The sequence below is a fragment of the Podarcis gaigeae genome (assembly GCF_964106915.1).
Source record: "Podarcis gaigeae genome assembly, chromosome: 14".
Classification (NCBI taxonomy): Eukaryota; Metazoa; Chordata; class Lepidosauria; order Squamata; family Lacertidae; genus Podarcis; species Podarcis gaigeae.
The window spans coordinates 41,314,500-41,339,637 of NC_139690.1; the positions used below are offsets into that span (position 1 = coordinate 41,314,500).

The following is a 25,138-nucleotide window of genomic DNA, read 5'->3' on the forward strand; positions in this document are numbered from 1 at the left end:
AGATCTACTTGCCTCTTTTATTTTAGCTGGGGACGCAGAACACTGAGCTTACATTAATGCTTCACAGAATGACCAGGTACAAAGGAGGATCTTGCACAGAGGGGGAAGTTTGGCAAGAGAAGCTTGTTAAAGATGTGAGAAAAGCTGCCCCACTCTTAAGATTATGCAACTATTAAAAGTATAGAAGCTCCATCCTCAACTAACCAGTACTTTGAGTTTCTCGTACAAACCACACTCTCCATTTGCTGCTGCTACTTTTCTTGGACTCAAAAGTCACAAAAGCATGTGCTAAAGGGTTAGGGGGGGAAACCTAACTCAACTGGAGGCTACAATAGTAACTAGTACCATTTTTAAACAAATATTCTTTTAAAGAAATTCTACAGTACAACAGAGGTACTTGCAAAACTGAAGCATCACCTTCAGTTGTCAGGAGAAGATGCTTAACTCTGGAAGGAGCTGTACTCCTCTTTTTGCCCACTGAAAACCCAAGGGAGAGAAAGTTTCATGCACACCTTTTAAAGAAAAACTAGTAACTATCATGATTACCAATGCAATATAGAAATACAAAACAAAAATCACAGCATGCAGTTGAACCCCTTAAAATTTAATAGAATGGAAGCAGTAAGAAGGTAACTTACATGAAGTACCTATTAAAAGAAATGCTTACTTAGTTGACTGATCTGCAAATGCCTTTTTCCCGCCATAGGAGCCGGTGCCACCACCAAAGATGCCTTCATTGTGTGTATCCTCAGGTGTGTTATATGTTACAGCAGACAAACGTAAGCTGCGCCTTGACATTCTTGGGGAGTCAAACACAGGGTCCAGTTTGTGTTCAGTCTCAAAATCTAGAGCAGTTGATGAGTAGCTTGAACTATAAAGGAAAGACAGAAAAAGATTTTGGTATATATGTTGAAGGCAGCAGGCAGCTTCTCAACAGAGATGAGGAGACAGGAGTATAATTAACTGCTGTTGAGCAATCCATACTGATTGCTGTTAATGCTTCCAAGTAAAAATGAAGGCACTTAAATCTTTGAATCTCTTTGGGTCTTGCTCATCTGAGAGAGTCCCCGTTTCTCCTTGTGCAAACCCACCATTTTATTGAAGATCATTGGGTTCAACGCTACTTCCCATCATGCAGAGAGATCAGAACATTGGAAAGGAACACCATCCTTTTCAAGGCTTTGAAATCTACCTCTTTCTTAATCTCAAGGGGGAAATGTGAGGCCCACTTGCTTATGAAGACATTCAGGATGTGAGCTGTTGCAATAAAATAACCCATTTTAATCATCTGCTGTTCTACAGGATTGGACATTAAACAAAATAATGTCCAATTATTTACGGTACTTATTGCTATGGAGTGGGCATTTATCTTTTTATCACTTTAACTAATTTCCCAGAGTAGCCTCAAAAGGTTTTAAATATTTTAAATGAATGAATAAATATTCCAGTGCTTCAGGAAAGTTAGTTTTGAACCCTAGAGTAAAGGTAGGGAATCTCAGGCCTCTCTATTTGGCCCTCGTCACTCTCCCCAGGATTGTAACTTCTCCCACAGACCATAACTTCACTGAGTGCTTTTGCTTTGCTGGAATGTGTCCTTGAAACTGTGATGATGCTTCTTGCTTGCCTGGGAGAACAGAGGTATGTATGTTTATATAAACCTCTAGTTTTTGCATGGGTGGACTGTAACCTCTTACACAAAGGAAAGGGTCACATCTCCTGTTCTGCCACTTTTGTTTCTGGCGCTGCCCACCACTGGTATGCACTCCCTGGAATGCTGCCGAGAAAAAAATGTGGCCCTCTGGTTCCAAAAAGGTTTTGTGTTTTTATCATCACTGTTAAAGTTTGAATTTGTCTGAGGGCTCAGTTTGGGTAGTTTCACTTGCTTTCAAATATGTCCTATCTTGAAGCCTAAAAGGCGTAGCAGCTTGGCAAACATGGCCAGAAACTAAGTTTACAAGCAGAACTATGACACAAACTTTGGAGTAGACGAGGCAGGTGCTCTCCACAAAGGATCACCTATTGGTCCTCCCTATGCTACTTTCTTCCTGCAGCACACAGCTTCACTTTTGCACGTAAAACTTCATCCCATGTGTTTCCCTGCCCAGCATCACTATTACTACTATCAAGTGGCAGGATACATTGAAGTCATCATTATGAAAGAGTGGGGGTGACTGACATGGTGACTCTCCCCATGACTGAAATACACTCTACTGTACTTGCTCTGGAAACTGCAATTAGTGCAGAATGCTGCAGCACAGTTGCTGACAGGAGTGAGACCTCTTCAGCATATAATGCATCTGCTCAGATATCTGCATGGGAACCCAATTTCTCAAATGATCAAGTTCAAGGTATTACTGTTAGTATATCAAGTCCATAACAGCTTGGGACCAGTTTAATTGTGGATTGCCTTACCCCATAAGTATCCATCCACTCCAATCTACAGAACTGGCACTGTTACAGGTGCCATACAACACTTGTTCCACACTTGTAAGAATGTGATCTTTTAGTGTGGCAGCACCATCTATTGATATCAGACAGGCATCTTTGCAGTACTCAGCACCCACTTTTTGTTTAATATATTATGATTGTTTTTAAATACGTGTTTTCATTTGTTAATTCTAATGCTTTTTTGTAAACAACTTAGAGGTTTTACTATTACAATCAAGCAATGCGGTGAACTAAAAATAATAACAATTTTAAAATGGTGATACATTTTTCAAGGGCCAGCACAATGCCTGCAGTAACAAGTGGTCTGTCCTTATATCCAGGGAGCCATGTTAGTCTGTTGTAGCAAAAACAAAGTTGTTAAATGCACCCATCAAAATATAAGTTATTTTAGGGGAAACTAATTTAGGATTACATTTTTAAAAGCAAAACAATGGTCTGAAGAGACTCCCTTTTCATGGAGAAAAAAATGTAATGCCACATTAAACCAAATGTCAGTGAAGTGGAACTAATGCTGAAGAGAAAGCAGCCTTGAGCGTTGTGTGGTTAGTGTTAGAGGGAGGAAAAAAACAGAATTCTGGCTTGAGAATCTCAAAGTTATTAAACTGAAACTGTTGCAAGCCAAAAATGGCTTATCTTCTGAGTTACACCAATAAAACTCAAGATAAAAATGTGCACAGCATCAGTTTTAAAAGCAGGAATGCCAGGAGACTGCACTCATAACAGAAGATTGGGTTCAATCATTTATGGGGAAGAATGGGGTAGCTCAGCGGCAGAACATGTGCTTTGCAAACAAAATGTTTCAATCCCAATAAGTATGTCCAGGTAGGGCTGAGAAAGACCCTTGTCTGAAACCATAGAGAGCTGCTGCCAATCAATATGTAATACTGAGTCAGACCATTGGTTCTCCTAGCTTGGTATAAAGCAGCTTCCCAGGATCCAAGATTTATACCCTAGACTTTTAATTGCATATATAAACATATTTCTCCATTAATTCTGCAATTTCACACATAGGGAAAAACTGCATATAATCTTCCCTTCCACTGGCATGGAAGGGAACATTCCAGCACATGGGAAGAGGAGAGTCTAAATTATTTGCTAATCATTTTAAGATTAACCACCACAAAGGAGAATTATCTCCAGCTTGTCTAGAAATAATCAGGGGTCTGCAGGGATTGAGTGTGGAGTGCCACATTCAATCATGTGTGTCGAGTCCCTACCCCCACCCACTGTCTGAAGTGGGACAGCCCAGACACAGGTTTTCTGTCTGAGAGAGAACTAGGCCATGCACAGCAGCCCAAATCGTATTGGTCCTCAGATAAGCTGGACCAGGGTTGCTTAAGATGCATTAAAAGCATGTTCTATGATAACTGACAGATGGGGAAGTTCAAGCCCAGGGGCCGAAAGCAGGCCTCCAGGTCTCTAGCTGGCCCTTGAAACTCTCCCCAGGTTGCACCCTTCAGAGGCCCTGCTTCCAAGCCTGAGTGTTCTTTGAATGGGTCCTTGAACTCTGATCATACCTCTTGCTTGTCTGAATAAAGGACGGAGATGGGTGCATGTAAAATTTTCAGGATAACCAGCCTCATATAACCAGCATGATTTAGTCTAATTAATGCATGATGGGTTTAATACCATAGAGTAAGCTGTCCTGCCAAGCTTAGCTATGTCACTTCCCCTTACTTTGGGCGGAAATAGGTAAACAACCCTTTGTTCCCTGCTTCCCAGTCTACTTGAGGACTCAGCATGTGAGGAGGTCTGAGCTGATTCCTCCAGCTAGGCTGCACTACTCACACCAACCTCTCGTGTTCCTATACAAATAGTTTAGTAATGTTTTACCGCTTTGTAACTAAGCTACTTTTTACTGCCTCTGCAACTTTTCTAACTGACGTATGGAAGAACACATTATTTATTATTACCCATAAATCTCAGGGCAGGTTCCTGAGACCTTTGGTGAGTTTGTGACTAAACCAATTTAAGTTACCAAATGTGTGTTCTATGCTGGGAAACTTCAGAAGGAACTTTTAAATGGGACAGTTTTGGAACTCACCCAGAATAACATATTTTTAAGGTTTTACATCCTACATTTTCACACTTTATTTGCCTCATATTTTATGAATTTATATCCGCTGGTTTTCTCTCACCAAAGAGTACTTGCCCCAAATTTGAATCTTGGCATTCCGGAATTCTCTTCCTTTTATATCTATTTTTCTTGAACCAATAACATTTATATTCATTCTTCCTCCCACTTTTGCCTCTGGCCTCACAGGCATGTGGCCCTCAGAAGGTTGCCCAAAATGGAATGTGGCTCTTGGGCTGAAAAAGATTGCTTGTTCCTGTTGTAACTTCATTTGGTACCTGGCAGCTCACAATTTTGCTTTTTAAGGGAGTGATGGCAATAATCTATTTAAACACTCCCCCACAAGCTACTATTGGCACTTGTTATTATACGGCTGTTTTTATTCTACTTCTGCAAGTGATGTACTACAGGCACACTATTCAAATGAAGTACCAGGCGCTACAGACAGCTGCCACTAGCCCCAATTTGTTTTCACTTGGCAAACACACCTATTTGTTTAATAGCATATTTGTGAGGGCTGCTCACAAATGCAGATTGTTTTTCAGGTCTTATTACTCTAGCTAGTAATAGCATAAATGGTGTCCTACAAAGAAGAAAATTGCTCAAACATTAACAGTGCAAAAAAAACAACTGTCAGTTGTAAATTTCAGAGATGGAAATAAATCCACAAAAGTAGCCAGCCCCATCTACTTCTCACACATGCTATGTTGGTGGCACAGTGGATGTTGGAAAAGGGGAAGGATACAACCCCTTTCCAGGTAAAGCAAATTTCTTACCTAGTAGCCTGGAGGAGAGGGACGCGGGTGGCGCTGTGGGTAAAAGCCTCAGTGCCTAGGGCTTGCCGATCGAAAGGTCGGCGGTTCGAATCCCCGCGGCGGGGTGCGCTCCCGTTGCTCAGTCCCAGCACCTGCCAACCTAGTAGTTCGAAAGCACCCCCGGGTGCAAGTAGATAAATAGGGACCACTTTCCAGCAGGAAGGTAAACGGCGTTTCTGTGTGCAGCTCTGGCTCGCCAGAGCAGCGATGTCACGCTGGCCACGTGACCCGGAAGTGTCTCCGGACAGCGCTGGCCCCTGGCCTCTTAAGTGAGATGGGCGCACAACCCCAGAGTCTGTCAAGACTGGCCCGTACGGGCAGGGGTACCTTTACCTTTTTAGCCTGGAGGTAACTGACCACCAGCAACCAAACAAGTACCTATTTACAAGGCTAGTATGAGAAAAAGAGCTACAGAATACACCAGTTTATAAGCTCCACATATTTTTCATGGTGACTTACTTGGGGCATAACCATTATTCAGTAATACTCAAGCTTGATCTACTATTTTCCTTTTTCATCTAGGTCGAGGCAACCTGATAAATCTCTGACAATACTATCTTCCTAACAGTTAACCCTGCCCATATTAATACTGCAGGATCAGTAACATGTAACATTAAAAGTTTATTGCAAAACTTAGCAATAAAAGCACAATTACGAGTAATAGTAAATTTATACCTTTGTACTTACTCTTTGTACTTACTTGTCAGTGCAAAACTGACAAGGATTCCTCATTGCAGTATGGAACTATATTAAGTTATCTACACACACACCCTGCCATGTAATACCCCCCACCCTGCATTTGCAAGCTAAAACAATGGTATTTGGGTGTGGTTCCCAAATACTTTATTTACAGCTACTGCCAAATCCTGAGTCACTGTCTTAGTCACCAGTGGTGCTGGATTAGAATCTACTGTAAAAACCTAAAACCAAACTGCTACATGTATCTATAAACAGGAAAGTCAGTGAGATTTATGATCAAATGCCAGGTTTCTTTCCTTGATTTAAATCTTGCCACGAAACCACAACATACAAAGAAACCAGGTTCTATAGAAGGCAGCTTCTCCATAAGGAAAAAGATTCTCACCTGAGTGCATAAGTATAGCCAGTGTTCTCTGGCACGCATTGGGGAGGGGTATACGTGTGAAGACGTGAAAAATCCATGGTCACTGTTTCAAATCATACTGCAAAAAGTTGAAAACACAGTGCTATATAACAGTTTAAAAGACAGAAAAAAGAGCTCTTGCTTGGTTCAGCCGGTACTTTAGAATACTGCAAATAATGCTTTGGCAGAGGAGGAAAAAAGCCACTGGTATCAGAAGTAGTGTGCATTTTTAATGTGGCTGCTAATGTTAGATATCCCTTATCAAAAGTCACATGAACGCTAAGCACTTCCTCTTCTGGACAGCTTCTTCAAAAGTCTTAGGCATGCTGTGTTCTGTTTACAAAGTTCTCTTAAATGGTGTAGCAAAAAGCTAAACCCTGTCCATACCTACAGTGCTGCTTATAGTATACTTGACAGATACTATTAAACTGCACTTTGCTGAAAAAAGCCAAGAGTTTACAACACCCACAATAGTATTTTTTTCCATTGATACTAAACTAAAGGTTTTCTAGGTATTGAGAACTGCACCAATCAAAATAGCTAAGTAAACGAAAAGTGATGTGTTTCATGTAACAACACATTTTTCTTTTAACATTTCATTTGTGCCACTGGAATGGAAAGAGGGAGTCTGGCTCGGCTTGTGCTTTGAAAGAGACAGCCCTGTTTAGCTGGGATTGATTCAACTAATCACCTCGAAGAGAGCAAAGGCGCTTATGTACACACCCTAAAGGCTGATTCAAAATGCAATCACAAATCTAGTGCTAGATCTGTATTCCTGGAACTTGTTTTAGCTCAGGCATTTTAAGGGAGTCACTTTGAAATGTTTAGACTGTGATCTAAAGAGCCACACAGCTAGTTTTGCTCATCCAAAGGGCCTTTGGGTATGTGCTTTTCAAGAAGCAGTCCTGAATGCAAGCTACTTTTAAAACTAAGTATTTGTAAAGTATTTTTGTATGGTTTGGAGTGCAGAAAAAAAATCCCACACAGCACACTGAAGGTCTTGGATGGGCCTGCAGTAGCTCTTTGGATTCCAGTAGTCTTATTCAAAGCATTCTTATCCCACGCTTCAGCAGAAAACGTTTCAGAGTAGTTTCCAGATCAACTAAAAAAAGAAAGAAAAACTCCAGCCTTGCCTTCAGGCTTATAGTGTAAAAGACTAAAGGAAAAAGAAATGGGTAGGGAGGAGGGGCAAACCTAACTCAGGGACAATTTCTTAAAGTTACAATTCTTATAGAGACCAGCTGGGGTGGAAACAGTTCAGGTGGCCTGATGGAATAATGGAATGAGGAATGATGAAATGGGGAAACCCAGCCAGATGGGCAGGCTATAAATAATAAATTATTATTAAAATTATTATAACAACCCTTGCTAAGTGACAGGTGATGATGATGAAGAGCCAAAAGCAACCAGTCTCTCAGCAGAGCTGATGGAACAGCCCTGCTTTCCTTCTCTAATTCTGCTGCAGCCTGAAAGCAGGATTTTTGAGTTTTCAGTCTTTTACAATAAGTAGAAAAACTGAGTTTGACCAAACTGCGGGAGGCAGTGGAGGACAGAGGTGCCTGGCGTTCTCTGGTCCATGGGGTCACGAAGAGTCGGACACGACTAAACGACTAAACAACAACAACAAGAAAAACTGAATGGATATTAGCTTAAGGGCTACTAGACTGAAACTGAAGGAAACTCTAAAATTTTAAACAAAATCACAATTTAAGGTTGCAAAATGCCGAGATTTACGGAGCAGTTCAAGTAACAGAAGCATGAAGAAATGTTCTTTCATAAGAACACAACACAAAAGATTGAGCAATATTAGCTGTAAAGGCTGGTATTTTTAGACTTACTGGGCAAAAGGGTGCCTTCAAGGCTGATATAAACTAATTCACCCTGTTTTAAGATCACATCAGGCGCACAAACACTGTTCATCTGTGCTCTTATGTGCATGCTAGACCCAAACCAGGGATTCTATTCTGACTGCTTACATCATGCTAAATGTCAGCAATCATCATCAGTACAGGACTAGGAGGAGGGAGAGGACGAACATGCAAGAACCAAAGCCAACCCACCTCTCCCATGGTGAGCCTTCAGAAGAAGTGATGTGCTGCCCTCAAAAGGTTGTATCCAATGCTAGTCCTACCAAGCACAGACCCTCAGAAATTCATGAGCATGATTATGTCCGCTGACTGGGAAAGGTTGTGGACCACCGGTATGAAATTCACGGCATGTAATGCCTTGAGAGAAAATATTATGAAAATGATCTATAGGTGGTACATGACCCCAGTCAAGCTTGCAAAAATTTACCACTTAGCAGACAACAAATGTTGGAAATGTAAAGAAAATGAAGGTACATTCTTTCACCTGTGGTGGACATGCCCAAGGATTAAGGCTTTCTGGGAAATGATCTATAATGAAATGAAAAAGGTATTTAAATATACCTTCTTGAAGAAACCAGAGGCCTTTCTCCTGGGTATGGTTAGCCATGTGGTGTTAAAGAAGGATAGAACTTTCTTTATGTACGCCACAACAGCAGCAAGGATACTCATCGCAAAGTATTGGAAGACACCAGATCTACCCACTCTGGAAGAATGGCAGATGAAGATGACAGACTATATGGGACTGGCAGAGATGACTGGCAGAATCCGAGACCAGGACAAAGAGACAGTGGAAGAAGATTGGAAGAAGTTCAAAGACTATCTTAATAAATATTACAAAATTAATGAAGGCTAAAAAGATTTGGGTTTAAAAATTAGTGGTTTGCAGGGGCGTTGAGTAAGGAAAATGAATAGAATTATCAAAAACTATGGGAAAAATGGGAAAGGATTTGCTGATAAGATAAATGAGATTAGAATACAGAAGGGAGAGGTGTGAGGAGGTCGGTGAAATTAGGTTTAGAAAATAAGATTTGAATTTATACTTGTTTTTGATTTGTTTGTTGGTTTATGTATGTTTTTATTGTTGTTTGTGTCTGTGCTTATTTAAAACTTAATATCATTAAAAAAAAAAGAAATTCATGAGCATGACTAACATAGTCCCATTCACTTAAAAAGGTCAATGCTGAGTATGAAGTATTCAGCTAAAACGTATAGTGACTAAGACTTAAGAATGACAAAATGCTGCTTTGGACAAAAGGAGGACACTAGTTGACACAAGATTCTGGTTATTAAAACTAGATGAAATCCAGTGCTTGCTTTTAATATAATAGTAAGGCAAGTTACTCATGCAGGGCCAGGTTCTCAGAACAATTTTGATCTGTCCCGTACCAATGTGCTAAAACAGGCAACTACCGTTATGTGCATGGTCACACATACGTGCACAGTGCCAAATCTGGAAGCAATGTGAAAACGTCATAAGGATGTCACCGAAACATCACTAAATTGGGGGGGGCAGGGTGTTTGCAGGCTTTTTCAATGGACTTTCTGATTTCACACAAGTGCAATGACCCAAAACACAACCCCCATGCAAAGAGGGAGTTGCCTATATTTTTTAAAAAGAACATTATTTCACATAGAGTGGCTGGGGAAATCCAGCCAGATGGGTGGGGTAATAATAATAATAATAATAATAGCTATAATTTGGCCTTGAAGACAAAGAGGTTTATTAGGAAATGTTCACTCCATTTGTGAAATGAGCACCTCATAGATGAAATGAAGTGCTCTGTGCTTACTGTTCCGACGGTGACAGAACAGGCTACGGCCAAACACATACAGTAAGGTAAAAGGCCTCAGTCCAGAATTAGCATTCACACAACCACAGCTCAGTAGTGTGGAGCTGGAATGGTAAGGCGGTTCTACCAGACAAGCACATACAGAACACAGGCAGCGCACGTGAATGTGTCCGGATTGCAATGCCTTGACAACAAAAATTAATTAGCTGTAATTTGCTTCAAAACCCAGAAGAGGATGTTGATGCTCAGAAACACCCCAAACACCTGACCAACAGAGAACACAGAGTACCGTACGTAGGTTGGGGAACTCGTTTATAAAAGGTCTATGACAAAGTACAGAAAGCTAATGACCTTGCAGCTAATTTTAACATTTGTGCAATTTGGCACAGTGATGTCTTCACCCTATGTGCATTACCTGGTTTATTTTCTGGCACCCACAAACCCGCAAAACTCCTATTCAATGAAGTTGTCATCTGCACATGCACAACAGAGGTCTCAGATCTACACATCTCTGCTTAACTGCAGCTTACATTTACAAATCAGATAGAAGCTGGTTTGAGAGATAATGCATCAAACAGCAGTATCTCCCAGGAAACTACAAGATGCATACGGACTGCAGCTAACATCGTTTGTACAGTTTCAAATATCAGCAGCGGGAGGGCACTGGAGCCAGAGCAAATGGGAATGTGTACACAGTCTCAGAAACGTTTTATCCCAGTCCATAAGTGCACTGCATTTATACATGCAATTTCTAAAACCATGTGTGCTCTTTATATACATCCAATTGTTTTATAAATGTTTTTTCTGTAATGTGAAATCGTTTTGAGATGGCTCATAGGAAACTGTTAATAAATAAATAAATAAATAAATAAATAAATAAATAAATAAATAAAGTCTAATAATCACCAAATTGGCACAGTTACTATCAAGTTTAATTTGCAAGATAACCAGGAGTTGAAATCAAGTTATAATTCTGGTTTCAGCCATAGGTTTGAGGGGAGTCTAAGGTTAGAGGTACCTATTGCAATGCTGGTTCAGATGCAATGTGAAACAACAGTTTCAGGGGAAAGAAGAGGGAATAATAAGGGAGGGGTGTGTGGGAGAATGGGATGTTCCCAATTGCCTGACTGGGTTGGCAACTGGGCAATGCACTGTCTGAACTGGACCAGTGTAATTACTCGTATAAAACTGCAAAGCAGTGTACCCAACAGCTAGAGATACTGGAAACAATTGAGAAACCTGGCTGTCTACAGTTCCCTCTGGGCCCAAACACAGACTAAGAGACACTGTTACTTACCAAGCAGCATTGCATCAACAAATCTAATTTTGACCTGGCTGCTCAACAGCTGTCGTCACCCTCCTGAAACCCCACATATGAAACCTTAGATTGCCAGGGAAAGATCTTTAACAGGCACAAACACAAGCTACGTAGTGAGCTGTGACTTGTGTTCTACAGGAACTGGACACATAGCTATTATTTGCATACATCCCCCTTTACTCAAGTTGGAGATGAGCTGTTTAATCATTAAGATTCCTTTCCCACACAAGGCATTTGGCAAGTTTCCAAGAACTAAAACTAAATATATTTTGCTCCTTCTTCAGAATATTCTGTATAGCTACAATCACAGCGAGAACTAACGGCAAGGTTATTGGAAACTCCCACTTACAGCTAGTATTGTCTTCAGCCTTCTGTTGCAAAAAAGGGCAAGTGCATACCCTGAAAATGCAATCTAGTGTAGCATTAATACTTCTGTGTAAAGGTCAGGTTTCTAGAAAAAGCAGGCACTGATCCTTGGAGGAGCAGAATGACCCTCAGACTCATAATCAAGGGAAAGGACACTTGAAGATCTACAAATATGTAAACACAAAGAACTTGGTTATTGCCAAAGTTTCTCTTTGGGAGAAGTAGATTGAGGCAAAATTTAGTGGGACAACTGTTTGTTTGTTTGTTTGTTTGTTTGTTTTTTTACATGGAAAGCCCAACAAATTCATATGGAAAGTCAAATAAATGTTAGCTATGAAGGATGAGTTGGTGTGGAGCACAACCCTGTCTTCTTGAAAATAAATACACTCACTTTCTATGACCAAAAATGCTCTTGTGGCCCCCAATTCATGGGGGAAATAAACATAACTCAAAACCCAATTTTCCAGGTAAGCATTCAAATAGGTTCAGAAGGAGGGCCAGTAAGAGCTTTCAGGACTAAGGAATGGTTGCAAGTGTGGCACCTGTGAACAAAGCGAGAGTAGATAACGAACTTACTCCTTAATTTTTTTTTTTTTAATGTGAGATGATGGGATAAGAATGAAATGTAGATGTTGACTATTTTAATCTCTTATACTGTTAACTGTAGTTATTTTTAAACTGTTTTTATTATTTAAATTTTAAATTTTAATAGTATATACATTTTGTTAAGAAGCTACCCAAGAATGTTATTAAGCATTTCCATCTGTCTCTTAAGAGTAATGATTGCTGAGCTCTTGGTCAGCCTGTTGGAGAAGGCTAAGATGTCCTGACCAGAGGCAGAAATGGAATGGAGTGTTTCTCTTTTGGGATCTGTGGATGGCTTTCCATGTTATTTCAGTCTGAGAAGCAGAGAATCTGCAGGAGGTCAGAATGGTGTTAATTGTTTTCCTCACAATCCCAGTCTTGACAGCATTGCCTTTCAGTTTTGAAGCATAAAAGCAGGACTGATCTCAAAGGGAAGATAGACTGGGCTCTGAGAGAGAAGACTCAGTGAGATGAGGAAGGGTCAAGGGCCCAGAATCTCATATTCCATTAAGTCTGGGAATCTTGGTCAGCCATGTAGAATATTTCAGATTTCCATGTGGAAGGACTGTGTCTTGCATAGGACTTTCCCTAAAAGTAGAGAGACAGAAAGGTATATAGGAGGCCTAGTAGCCACTGTAGAAAAAGTGAATCAATCACTTAATATCCCTATTATTGGAATTTGGAGAAGAAATATGCCATTTTGGGGTTCCTTTGGACATGAAGAATATATTGACAAATAAGAAGCCCAGATTTAAAGTTATTTAATGAGTTCTAGATGATAAAGTCCTTGATGAAACCAAAAGAAATTCATAGATGAGTCAACCATAAATTTCAGCTGCCCAGCCCAAAATAGCTGATCCACTCAAAATAACTTCTAAGTGTAGAGCCTGGGTAAAAGAATGGGAGCTCACACCAAAATAATTGGCAGTGGTGGCTTTGATGGAAGTGGAACTCTCCTTCCTTGGAGGTTTTAAAGCAGAGGTTGGATGGTCATCTGTCCTGGTTGCTTTAGTTGAGATTCTTGTATTGCTGGGGTTGGACTAGATGACCCTAGGGATCCCTTCCAACTCTACAATTTTACGATTCTATGAAAGAAGTATCCAGATCAAATCTACCATAGGCAGCACCATTCTTCCTATCAAGGATTCATCTTGAATTCTCCTTTTTCCGGGGAATCGCTGGCATGGGTATTAATGCAGCCATGAGGCCATCCACTGAGAGGACAGTGCAGCTATCCATCACTTCTATGGAAGAGGATAAAACGTTTTGTGATAGGTTTGGAAGCCGCAGCATCTTGTCCTCCCTTTCCTGAGCCTGTGGTCAAACAGGTGTGGAGTATGAGGCTATGAAGTTATAGAAGGCTTAAGAGTGATGTGTGAGGTGATGAACTCTTCCCTCTCTTTCTTTCAGAGGGAAGATAGGCTGAAATGTCTGAAGAAATGAGCAAGGTGGCCTCCAAACCCGCATCTCTGTAGAAAAACTGAATAAGCACAGGAACCTCCTACACAGAAGGGATATCAAAGTTGCTGTCCCTGCCTTGGACCAGAGAAGGGCTTAAGCCAACCTGCTCTGCTGTCCTGTGACCAATAATTATCTGGCCACAGAGTGCACAGAGAATATTATAAATTCAAATGATCCAAGAAACATCTCAAAAAATTGTGGCCAACTCCTAAATTATTGCATAGGAGACAGTAGTCCTGTTCGTACCTCCAGTACCACATTTACTCAATGCATAGAGAGGAGACAAAACAATGAAAGCTAGTGTGGCATAATGGTTAGAGTGTTGGCCTCTGACCTGGGAGACCATGGTTCGAATCCCCACTCAGCCATGAAGTTCACTGGGTGGTGACCTTGGACCAGTCACTATCTCTTAGCTTAACCTACCTCACTGGGTTGTTGTGATGAAATGGGTGAGAACATGGCTATAGTGCAATAGCTTCATCACTCAAGTAAAAATAGCCACATTTTAAAAGGGAGGGGGATTTTCTGCTCCTCACAATGATCCCAATGTGTCTCTCTGTACTCAGCAATCTTATTGACAGAAGTCCATGGCTCAGGAGAAAACTATGCAAATTGCAAAAGGCTTCAAACTTTCACTTTTGTTTTTGAATAAGGTTCAAAAATAAGACTTTGGGGGGGGCGGGGATCTCCACTTATTTTTCTTAACAGGTCTGGATGGTGGGATGGTAGTAATCAGAAGTACAAAAAGTGGTACCTGATATTCTGTTTAAGTAAGTTGTTGATGCAACTCACATGCTACATTTCAAAGCTGCTATTCTTTTTAACAAAATCAGAACCATGGACATCAGTTTCCTTTTGCTGCTCAATTCACAAGTTGTGATAAAGAATATGAATACATTCCACTCTAGTTTCACTTTTGATAAGGAAAAGGGATTGAAGGAGTAGGGTATTAGATGTTCACAGAAAACAGGCATCTTTTAGAACTACTGGAACATATTTCTTATAAGAATACACTAGCAGCAATAATACATCAGGCAATTACTGTCTATAAAATGGGCCTTCATTTTAGAATTAAAAGGATAGTATTACTGATCAAACAATAAACAAAACATCCATAGTGCTGGTTTAAAAATCAAGACCTGCTATTCTTAAGCATTTTAAAAACAATATGGTTACTTATGAGCTATAATATGCTAACTATGTATATTCCAAATGCCTCCTCAAAACAAACTGAGCTATGAACTCTCTTTTCAGTGCAGTACATTAAATTATGGTTAATGCAGCCAATAACAAATAGCTTGCACCTTCAGATTTTAAGAACTTTGCTGCTGCTGCTTCAGCAGTTTACAAGCTAATCTAACTATAGTATTTCATTTTAGTCACTGAAAACTCATTCCCAAAAATCTGAATTATCTTACAGGGAATATCTAACATTTTGCAGCCTCTTTCACGTACCTCCCCACATTAAAATTTAAAAAGAACAGGCTGAAAAGCAAAGAGCTTCAAGCAAAAGTAAATACAGTACACGATTTAGGACAAAAGACAGTGTTTCAGAAATATGTATCAATCACATGTTTAAAAGCCCCCAGGTATTCTGACATACAAATCTGATCATCTATAATATATTGCACTTGGTGCAAGCTTTGACTGTATTATTACTTAGACTGTGGCTGTCAAAGGAGAGCACATATTACAACACTGTAAATATTTTTTAAAAGAATTATTCTGAACATAAGAGGAACATACATAGCTAAATTGCAGTTAACAGGACATGGAATTTATAAAAATACTGAGCATTTTCTACATGCTTCAGACAATATGAGTTGAGTGTTTTCACTTTACAAGCTAGTAACCCTGAAAACCAGGAATGATTGAAAAATCCAACTCAACTTGTTCTGTACAATAACTCAGTCAGATCCCAAATTACTAAGAAACAAATTGCAAAACAAGGCTCACTAAAGCAGAACAAGCAAGCATCTCGATGCTTTGGCACAGCTAAAAACAAACTCAAGTTGCCAAGTTACGCTCCAGATCTATCAGACCTACACAACTGATCAGAAAACAGCAGCAGAGGTACACCTTCAAACCTGGATCTTTTCAAAATGCAGCATCATTCATCCCACAGAGAAGGAAGGAAGAATACTTTAATTCAGCATTGTGTTCCAGGACGGGGCAATCTCCTGCCCAATAACTCAAAAGAAGTTTGAGAGTTGACAGCGCATTCTTTCTGTTCCACACTGCAGAATCCCAAAATGGCTTCCCAGCGTCAACAAAGCCTGAAGGATCAGACGAATCTAATCCAGCCTCTTAAAGCTTCCATTGTCACTCAGAGGCAGACTTTGAATTTATTGGACAAAGCTACTTCAGCCAGCCCACAATATTTAACCACTTAATTTCCTTCAAGGATGTACATACTGAAAACCTTTCCCCAGTGTTTTATTTATAGTTACAGGTTTCCATGGCACTTTCATTCTCACCTTTAATTAGCTCTTTAGCAAGGAGAAGCTACAATACTGCACAGAAGATCCCCCCAACATGCTTTTGTTGTTTTCCTAGGCAACCTGCAATCTTCTGTTTCCACAACATGCTTCTATTTAGCAAAAGGAAGGCAAGGAGGGGGCGGGATCAGGCTCTTCCCTGTTTTAAAAAAATAAGCTCTGGAGACCTATGAGCAAGAACTCCATTAAACCTGTGCTAGCAAAATTGATACTTTAATAGCAAGGAGGCAAGTGCAGTTATTCAAATGCTAAACAACGTTCTTATGGGGAGGGGGGACCTTTACCTATGTAAATTATCTGCACAGCTCTAGCACTTTCATCATATGCAAAGCAAAATTTGAATGTCAGGAGCATTTTCCTTATTCTTTGGAACAACTTAACTTAAAAACCTTTTCCTACCTCAACAAGAGCTGGCCTTAGAGGAAATATTAAAATGTCCCACATCATGCAAGGCTAGAGCTTTTGAAATCTGGCAACACGAGTTTATTCATCCCACCTAGCACTGTCCAGAGCCTCCATCTCCATCTTAGAGATCATCAGCTTTCACAGTGCTTAGGTATGCAGCTCCCCACTCCCCTCTCTGCCTCTCATTGCTGCCACCTGTTGCTCACCCACATGCATGCCATACCTAATCAAAAGGGTGGCAGTACTCCCCCCCCACACACTATTGCTACAGTGATCCCTTGCTCTTCCTTCCTTCCCTCAAGGTTCCCATAACCTTGTCAAAGGAAGCCTCTCTGTAAGCCTCCCTCCCTCACTTCAACAGATAAAACAAAACTGGCAGCTCATCCATGCTCATTCTTAACCCTGACATATAGAAGCAGTTGTCTGGGGCTGCATGAGACCATGACATTCTTTGAATATGCAGGATGCACTATAGTGAACCCCCAAGGACTAATCAATACTCAAATAGGGCACAAGGTTTGGTGCATTAAACTGGCAGGATGGTGAAGCCAATACACACCCAAGGAGGGGCCAAAGAGAGGCTTGGCCCTCCCCTGATTATAACACATGCCTCCTCAGCATTACACATATCAAAAATGCCAGGAGCAGTTGTTTTAAAGTTTTCTAGCTTCAAGGAATCTGTTTAGCATCAACTAGCCCACCAAAAGACCCAAGTACTTTGTGGTGTGCTCTAGCCACACAGTCATTTCAGAGAGGGTGCCACCTCAACAAATCACCATTAACACATATGTATTAGAAGTAGACATCTACCGGTAATACTCCCCTACAGCTGCAGATTTCTGGGAAAGATTGGCAGCACCAAGCAAAATATCTTTCACGTAAGCTGCTAAATCTATTATTTTGTAGTACATGATAATGAGGTGATATAGTAAACCAGTTCAATGAATTCTTCAATAAATCAACTTGGAAAACAGAATAATAGGAGTGAGTTTATGAGTAGTGCCTGCATATCTATATCATATAGCAATATATGTTGCATTTCTCATCCATGTGATGTTTCATTTGTAAATTTAATAAAATCATGCCATACAGTGTAAAAATCACCATTTTCTTTCTCTCCCCTTTCCACCTTCAATTTTGGTCATAGATGCTTCAGTTGATATTCGTGCATAGCAGTGGGTTAGATTAGATGACCCTCAGGGTCCCTTTCAACTCTACAATTCTACGATTCTATAACATCATTGCCATAGCTAGAACATTTCCAGGTATAGTTTGGAATTCTAGTGCCTACATCCCCCTACAGGGGTGGAGGACCCATTTAGATGGTCTGCTCACTGATCCCAGCCCAGAGACCAATGGAATATGATGAACTGCTTAATGTTCTTGGGAATTTCCCAGTGGATGGGGCAGGCATTCATGTGAAAGGTCCTAGTCTTGCTATAGAATGGCAAGATAAGATGGGCAATTGAAAGTTTAGCAATCTAGTTTTCTCTCCAGTGCTATGTAGTCTGCTCAGCAACTTGGTACTTCAAGTAATTATGGATGATAAAACAGGCTAGACAACAACTAGAACCCAGGTCTTTGTTACAAAGGCAGTTGAGCACTGGTTAGAGTACACAATCATGCCTAACCTGAAACTGTTCTTAACCCGAGGTACCACTTTAGCTAGTGGGGCCTCCCGCTGCCGTGAAATTTCTGTTCTGAAGCAAAGTTCTTAACCCGAGGTATTATTTCTGGGTTAGCGGAGTCTGTAAACTGAAGCGTCTGTAATCTGAAGCGTATGTAACCCGAGGTACCACTGTATATGGACTATTGAAATTGGAGTTGAAAAATACATCTTGCTCCTTCAATTTTCAAATTAGCTTACACTGTAATAAGAATTAGCAGCTCTCTCATATGTATTGCCCCCTCCCAAAAAAACCCCTGCAGAATTATTCATAGGTGGAACGTGCTAGGATTCCATTTGTATAGCAAGGATACTTCCAACAGTATGTAATTCTTAAGTGCAAAGCACTTGTTTCCAAATGCCTTAATATACAATCTACATACCATATAATTGCACACAAATACATTTTGCTGGATGAACATGCTGTGTACAAGCCCTAGAATCCATGACCAATCACAGTTTCTCACGAGTGAAACACATACATTTGTTCTGATGGGAATTAGCATGTTACCACAATATAAACAGTCACACTTTTAAATAAACACACATTTTTCTATATGTACACCAGAGAGAGCTGATGTTCATCTTCTTCAGACATAACTAAGAAACACATATAAATATGAGAAAGTTTGCAGTAAATAAATCAGTCTAGCCTCACTTAGTAATGGAATATTTAGTCTTTAGCATCATAATTGCACACTCAAAACCTGCCTGCCTAGGTAAATTTTCCTTGTTTCAACATTCAAAACCTGATGCGCACACTTCATTTTCCATTTCTTAATGCCATGCTGGCACCATCCTGTTCCATGCTGTACTGCCAAGAGCTTTACCATTTTAGCCTGGATCACAATATCACTAAATCTATAACTCTACTTCAGAGCCACATAAGCATGCTAAAACCAGAGAGACAATGCAAAAGATGGGCATTACAAAAAATCATAGTAGACCAATACCAATGGTCTACTATAATCAACTTTTTATTTTGTTCTGTATATATCACAATGTTTTTTTGTTGCTATGGCCGACGGCTGACGCAAATAAAGTTTCATTCATTCATTCAATGGGGCAAAGCCCCAAAATATGTTGTATTCAAGTCTTCCTTGCAGAATTAATCCACTACTGTTAACAGCAGCAATGGCAATAATAACTAATAGTACTGGAGACATCACCATATGTTTCCTGGCATTTATGCAACCTGTCATCAAATTCTTTATTGACAAAAATATACCACCAACGCCCAGCAAGATGCCAACCCAGTTGCAATGCTAGCAGAAGGACATCTTTTCATTTGAATAAAGCATGCCGTTTTTTGTTTCCCAGCTGTCTGTTACAAACCCCCAGACCACTCTGGAGCAAAGTACCACAAATAGTGAAAGCACAGAGAGTCGTTTGTTGCTCTTTTGTGGACAGGTCATTTGTCTGCCAAAGAGACAGAAGGCACAGCTGCTACTGTTCTAATCAGAACTCTATTAAAGCCTTGTGAGCCTGGATTATCCTTATAGGACTAACTGTGCCACATTCCCATATGAGGGGGTGTATCTGAATATAATACACTTAATAATTTCCTGGAGAAAGAAAACATAACTACCTGCCTGCAAAGTGCTATCCAACTATTTTTACTACAAAATATGACTACCAAAACTTCATGCCTGTTCAAAACCACCTCTCTCACTCTGAATTTTTATATCACTCGCTTTAATTTCTTCTTACTTACATTGTCCTCAGCAACAATCACAAGGAAACGATTTTACCACAAGTTACTAAAATCAGGGTGCTACTTAACAGAACTGGGTCAAACGCCCACCATTTTAAGCAACTTTCATATGTATTTATTGGACACAGTTCTTCCTATTCCAAAGTCTTGAGGCGGGTAATAATATGCTTGAATCCATCACTGGCTACTAAAAACCAAATGAAAGCCTCATACGGTTTTTCAGAATAAATACACTTTTCAGAATAAATACACTAAAGCATTATTTTCCATAGAAACTCACTGAAGGTTATTTATTTATATTACTGTATAAAAATATTTATAACCCAACATTTACCAAACATCCCATGTCAGAAATATATGCTGTTAAAAACAAAAATTAAAATAAAACAAAAACAATGTAAAACAAAACACAGAATTCAGTTACAAATATAACCACCAGCAGCAAAAGAAACTCAAATGGCTAATAATACACCTGAATCCCAAAAGGCTAGACAAAGAGGTGTCATCAGCTGCTGATGAAATGACATCAGTGTTGTAGTGAGACATACCTCAGAGGGGAAGTCATTTCAAAGGCAAGAGGCCACTGAAAAGAAAGCCCACCCATGGGCCCCTGCTCCTACCACATACACCTCATTAGGCCTGGGAGCCACCAGCAGAGCTTTTCCTATAGATCTTAAAATTCACGCAGGTTTGAATGGGAGTAGGCATAATTGGGCCCTTAGACATTGAGGGGTAGCCAAGAATACCCTTAATGTGTATCCTTACAGATTTTGATTTGGTGTCTATATTGACAGCACTCCCTGGTGGTCTTAAAAGTTGTAGTGGCAGTCATAGGAAGCTGCCTTATACCAGGTTGGATCATTGGTTCATCTAGCTAAGCATTCGGACTAGTTAGTACCCGTTCTCCAGGATTTCAGGTAGAAGTCTTTTTCCAGTCCTACATGGAGATGCCTGGGATTGAACTTGGGACCTTGTGCATGCAAAGCTGGTATTATTCCACTGAACTACAGTCCTTCCTGTAACCTTTTGCATGCAAAACTTGTGCTCTACCACTGAGCTGTGCAGCCTTTCTATTAGACATGCAGGGCACCTTGAACTGAGTACTAACTTATGTGAGCTCATATTCCACCATACCCAGCAGCTCACAGTATGTAAGTGTGAGTAGGAAAACTATTAGTTATTCACTGATTGATAGTCACATGACACATGAGTACAAGTCCCAGCCCAGAGGGTTCCAAGCACAGATTGGAAGCTACATAAAAGAGGGGAAAATCACAATGAAACTCAAAGAATGAAAATGTAGAAACCAAATATAAAATGCCTGACAGAATAAAAATATTTCCATCACCCATCTAAAAACAGGAAGAAATAGAATACGGCACAGGAAACAGAATTCAGCTATGTATAATTTTAAAAAGAAAGATAATATAATGCCAAAGTCTGAAAGTATTGGTGACCACTAGACAGACTGAAAACAAACATTTAAGAAGTTTTAATCCTAAATTCAGGCAGGCCATACCTTTATCAGAACGTCCCAAAACAAGGAACAAACTTTCAAATGCTCCATAAGTTTTCTTCAGACTGGATGTGAAAGCAAAAGTAGGCGGAGTGAAGAGAGGGGAAAGGAAGGAGGGGGAAAATTTCACTTCAAAAAAATGGTTACATTCATAGTTTGTCCTCCAAGTGGTGCAGGGCAGCTTACATGGTCCTCTCCTCCCATTTTATCTGCACAGCCACCCTTTAAGATAGGTTAGGCTGAGAGGGAGGAACTGGACACATATTGAAGTTCACAGCTGGGTGGGGACTTGAACACCAGGTCTCCCCAGTCTTTGTATACTACCTTGAATGAAAGGCAGACTATAAATGTAATAATAAGATAGCAACAACAAAACCATCAAGGTAGGTATTGCGACATTTTGTCGACATCTTGGTTTGCCCCATTAAAAGTATTAGCTGGCTGCAGCTTTTGGAGCCTTCTTATGGAGCAGCAGGGGCTACTTTCTATTTTTATTTTAATCCTAGAGGGGGAACCTGTGGTCCTTCAGACTGATGTTGGATACCAACTCCCATCAGCCCTAATAAACCCTAACTTGCTAAACTACCTTAGGGATAGAGGTATTTTAGCAAAATGTGGAGGATCACAGGCTACCCACCCCTGCCCTAGCTGGAAGCTATTGCATTTTAATGCATTTGATTTATGTTCCATTTTTCATCCAAAGGAGCTCAAGGTGGCATACATACGGTAGTTTCTGTCCTCCATTTTATTCTCACAACAGCCCTGTGAGGTAAGCCAGGGTACGAGACAGTGATTTGGCCCAACACTTAACTACACCACCACAATGGCTTGGGCAAGCAGTTAAGAAAAGAATTGTTCCTTACAAATTAAAATTCAGCTTTTATTGTATGTGCATGTATGTTTCACAAGGCCTTTGGCTCTTAATTATCTGCAGCCTCCAGTGGGTGGAATGATTTAAACCTGCCTTTTGAAAACGGATTCATCCTTGTTCGTTCCCATTATTTTATGCCTGCTTCAATGGATGTGCTTGTTGTAAGCTACTTTGGTTTTTTTTAAAAAGCAACCAATAAATTGTATGTAGGTGTAAATTGTCGTTGTAAACCTAATCCCCCCCCAAAAAAATTGAATAATTGAGTAGAAGGGGTTCCAAGGGTCATCTAGTCCAACCCTCTGCAGTGCAATAATTCGTTTTGGGTTTTGTTTTGGAATAGCAGCATGCAACTATTTGTTCATATAAAAGGGGAGCGGAAAGGAAGGAGGGGAGTGAGAATGAAGCCACCAGGTATTTCTCCCTCCCCGCCTTTCTCTCGATTTGCTTGTGTGGCCTGGGGGGGATCAAAGAGAAGAGCCCCCCCCCATATTATTGAGTGGGGGGAGAAGCGAGGGTGTTGGGTGGGGGCCTACGAACAATCCTCGCGCTAAACTGGGGGGGGGGGATTTCCCCTCCTCAACCTCCACAATAAAAAACGGAGGCTGCGGTGGCGGTTGTGGTGAAGAAACCGAATGAAGGCGGCTGCTGCTGCGGCAAGCAATGAATCCCTCTGAGAAACCGAGAGAGGGCCGCGTTAACATAATACCGCCGCCTGCTCTATCCCTTTCATGTATTCCCGGGAAAGAGAGGAAGAGAAGGAAAAGAGAAGCAAGAAGCAACAGCAACGGAAACGGAGTCCACCAGGCGCCTCGGCCGCAGCGCGCGCTCTGTCTCTCAAGCGCGGCCGTTAGTTACCTGACGAGAGGCACGCGCACGCGCCCTGGGAGGACGCCGCTTCTGGCTGACTGCCGGCCGTCGTCGGCGCACCTGAGGAGGGTGACGAGGATCTCGCGCTGCTTTACGGGAGCAGCGCCGCTACGCGTCCGTTCCGCCCCCCGCCCCGCTTGACTGAGGGGAGCGGGGCGGGAGGCGTCGGCGGACTCGCCGCTTCCCTGAGAGGCCTCCAGAATTTCTCTCCCTCTCTCTGCTCCTCATGCCCCGCCCCCTTCGGCCGCGGGCAACGGTTCATTTTCGAAAATGGCGGCAATCGCAGGAATGGGCTGGGCTGCGGGAAGGCACGCCCACCGCCCCTCTTCCACATGGAGGCGGTTGGTCAGGGTAGGAGAAGCGCTCTCTGCACATGCTCAGTGGGAAAACGGATATTTCTCCTCAGCCGGTGCCTTTTCCCGCTTCCTTCGTTTCTAGGTGTGCCTAAACTGCACCTCCAGCTCCGAAGCAGGGATTGCCCCGCGGCAGAGGCGTAGGAAGGTCAGGTGGTACCAGCTGCGGAAAATTTCTTGTCACCCCCCACACATTTATTTATTTTTTTGCCTGAAAAAAATGGTTTTATGTTATTTCATATTTTCTTACAAAGGAATAATAATAATAAACAACTTTTATTTATAACCCGCCCTCCCCGGCGGAAGTCGGGCTCAGGGCAGCTAACATCAGATACATAACATGGGTATAAAATCAAACAATTAAATTACCTCCTTAAAACATGTCAGAATCAAATTAAATTCTAATTAGATGGATTTCTGCAGGGTAAGCCTTGGGAACAGTAACTGCTCCACAACTGAAATTTCAGCCCTCACGACATAGGAAAACAGTCAAGTAAACAGCTATTTTCGTGGAGGAGGGTCAAGATATTAACTGATATGCATGAAATTTCATATATAGCTATATAATCCCTAGTGTAGTAAAATAAGACCTTTGGAGCAGGCATTTTTTTAAAAAAAAAGTTTTTATGAACCGCCTTAGGAGGGCAGTAATTGTTACTTGATAATTTGTCCCCCCCCCCTCCATGATGGAACCTGGGGTGGCCTGCCCTCCGCCCTTGCCCCGCGGTGCCGTACAATACACAAGGGGGGGTACAAGTACCAAATAAAATATGGAAAGTGAAAACAGCAAAAAAATTAATCTGAAAAATACCTGTTAAGGATAAAGCAAAGCCCATGAGGGTGGGGAACCTCTGGGTATCCTTGCACTACAGTGACCTACCGGTAATTAATCCCTTAAGACTCAGCCTTTCTCAAGCTGTGGGTCCCCAGATGTTGTTGAACTACAACTCCCATCACCCCTAGCTAGCAAGACCAGAGCTCAGGGATGATGGGGGTTGTAGTCCAACAACATCTGGGGACCCACAAGTTGAGAACCGCTGAAGTCATACTGGCTGGTGGTGATGGGAGCTGGAGTCCAACAACATCTGGGAGCCTTTAAATTGCATTTGTTCCAAGGGTTGGTTGTTTTTGTTTTGTTTTGAAGCCTGTTCTTCAGCTGGAAAAAAATAAGATAGATTTGCAGTTTACAAGGATAGTCCCTGACCTTCGGTTTACAATTCTAAAAAAGACAAAGACACAAAATGGAAGAGGGACTGGGAGGGAGGGAGGGGAAGAAGGCAAACTTGGATGCACTAGATCTGAGTTGGCAACAGTTCCTGCAACAACCTGCTAAAATGGACTACTGTAGTTGAAGGCTAGGAAGAGCGAGAAGTTTCTGGTGTTTCAGTTGAGCCAAGTACCATATCTCCCTAGGGTACAGG

At 41.2% G+C, this 25,138-nt stretch overlaps 1 protein-coding gene across 50 annotated transcripts in view; it reads right to left on the reverse strand.

The window, feature by feature from the left end:
- SUN1 (Sad1 and UNC84 domain containing 1) overlaps nt 1-25,138 on the reverse strand; it is a 194,904-nt gene that overhangs the window by 27,811 nt on the left and 141,955 nt on the right. For 6 of the 50 annotated variants that reach the window (XM_083711434.1, XM_083711420.1, XM_083711419.1 and 3 more), the window contains exons 1-3: nt 15,907-16,108; nt 6,422-6,518; nt 668-871 (exon numbers count right to left, since the gene is read on the reverse strand). In XM_083711434.1, coding sequence (XP_083567560.1) covers nt 668-871; nt 6,422-6,498 — 281 coding nt within the window. In that variant the 5' untranslated portion in view covers nt 6,499-6,518; nt 15,907-16,108. Of the gene's footprint in view, nt 1-638; nt 872-6,421; nt 7,955-8,073; nt 8,613-9,458; nt 9,600-15,783; nt 16,157-21,629; nt 21,746-23,352; nt 23,638-25,138 lie in introns of those variants that run through there. The other 44 variants (XM_083711422.1, XM_083711408.1, XM_083711405.1 and 41 more) reach the window with 33 other exon arrangements.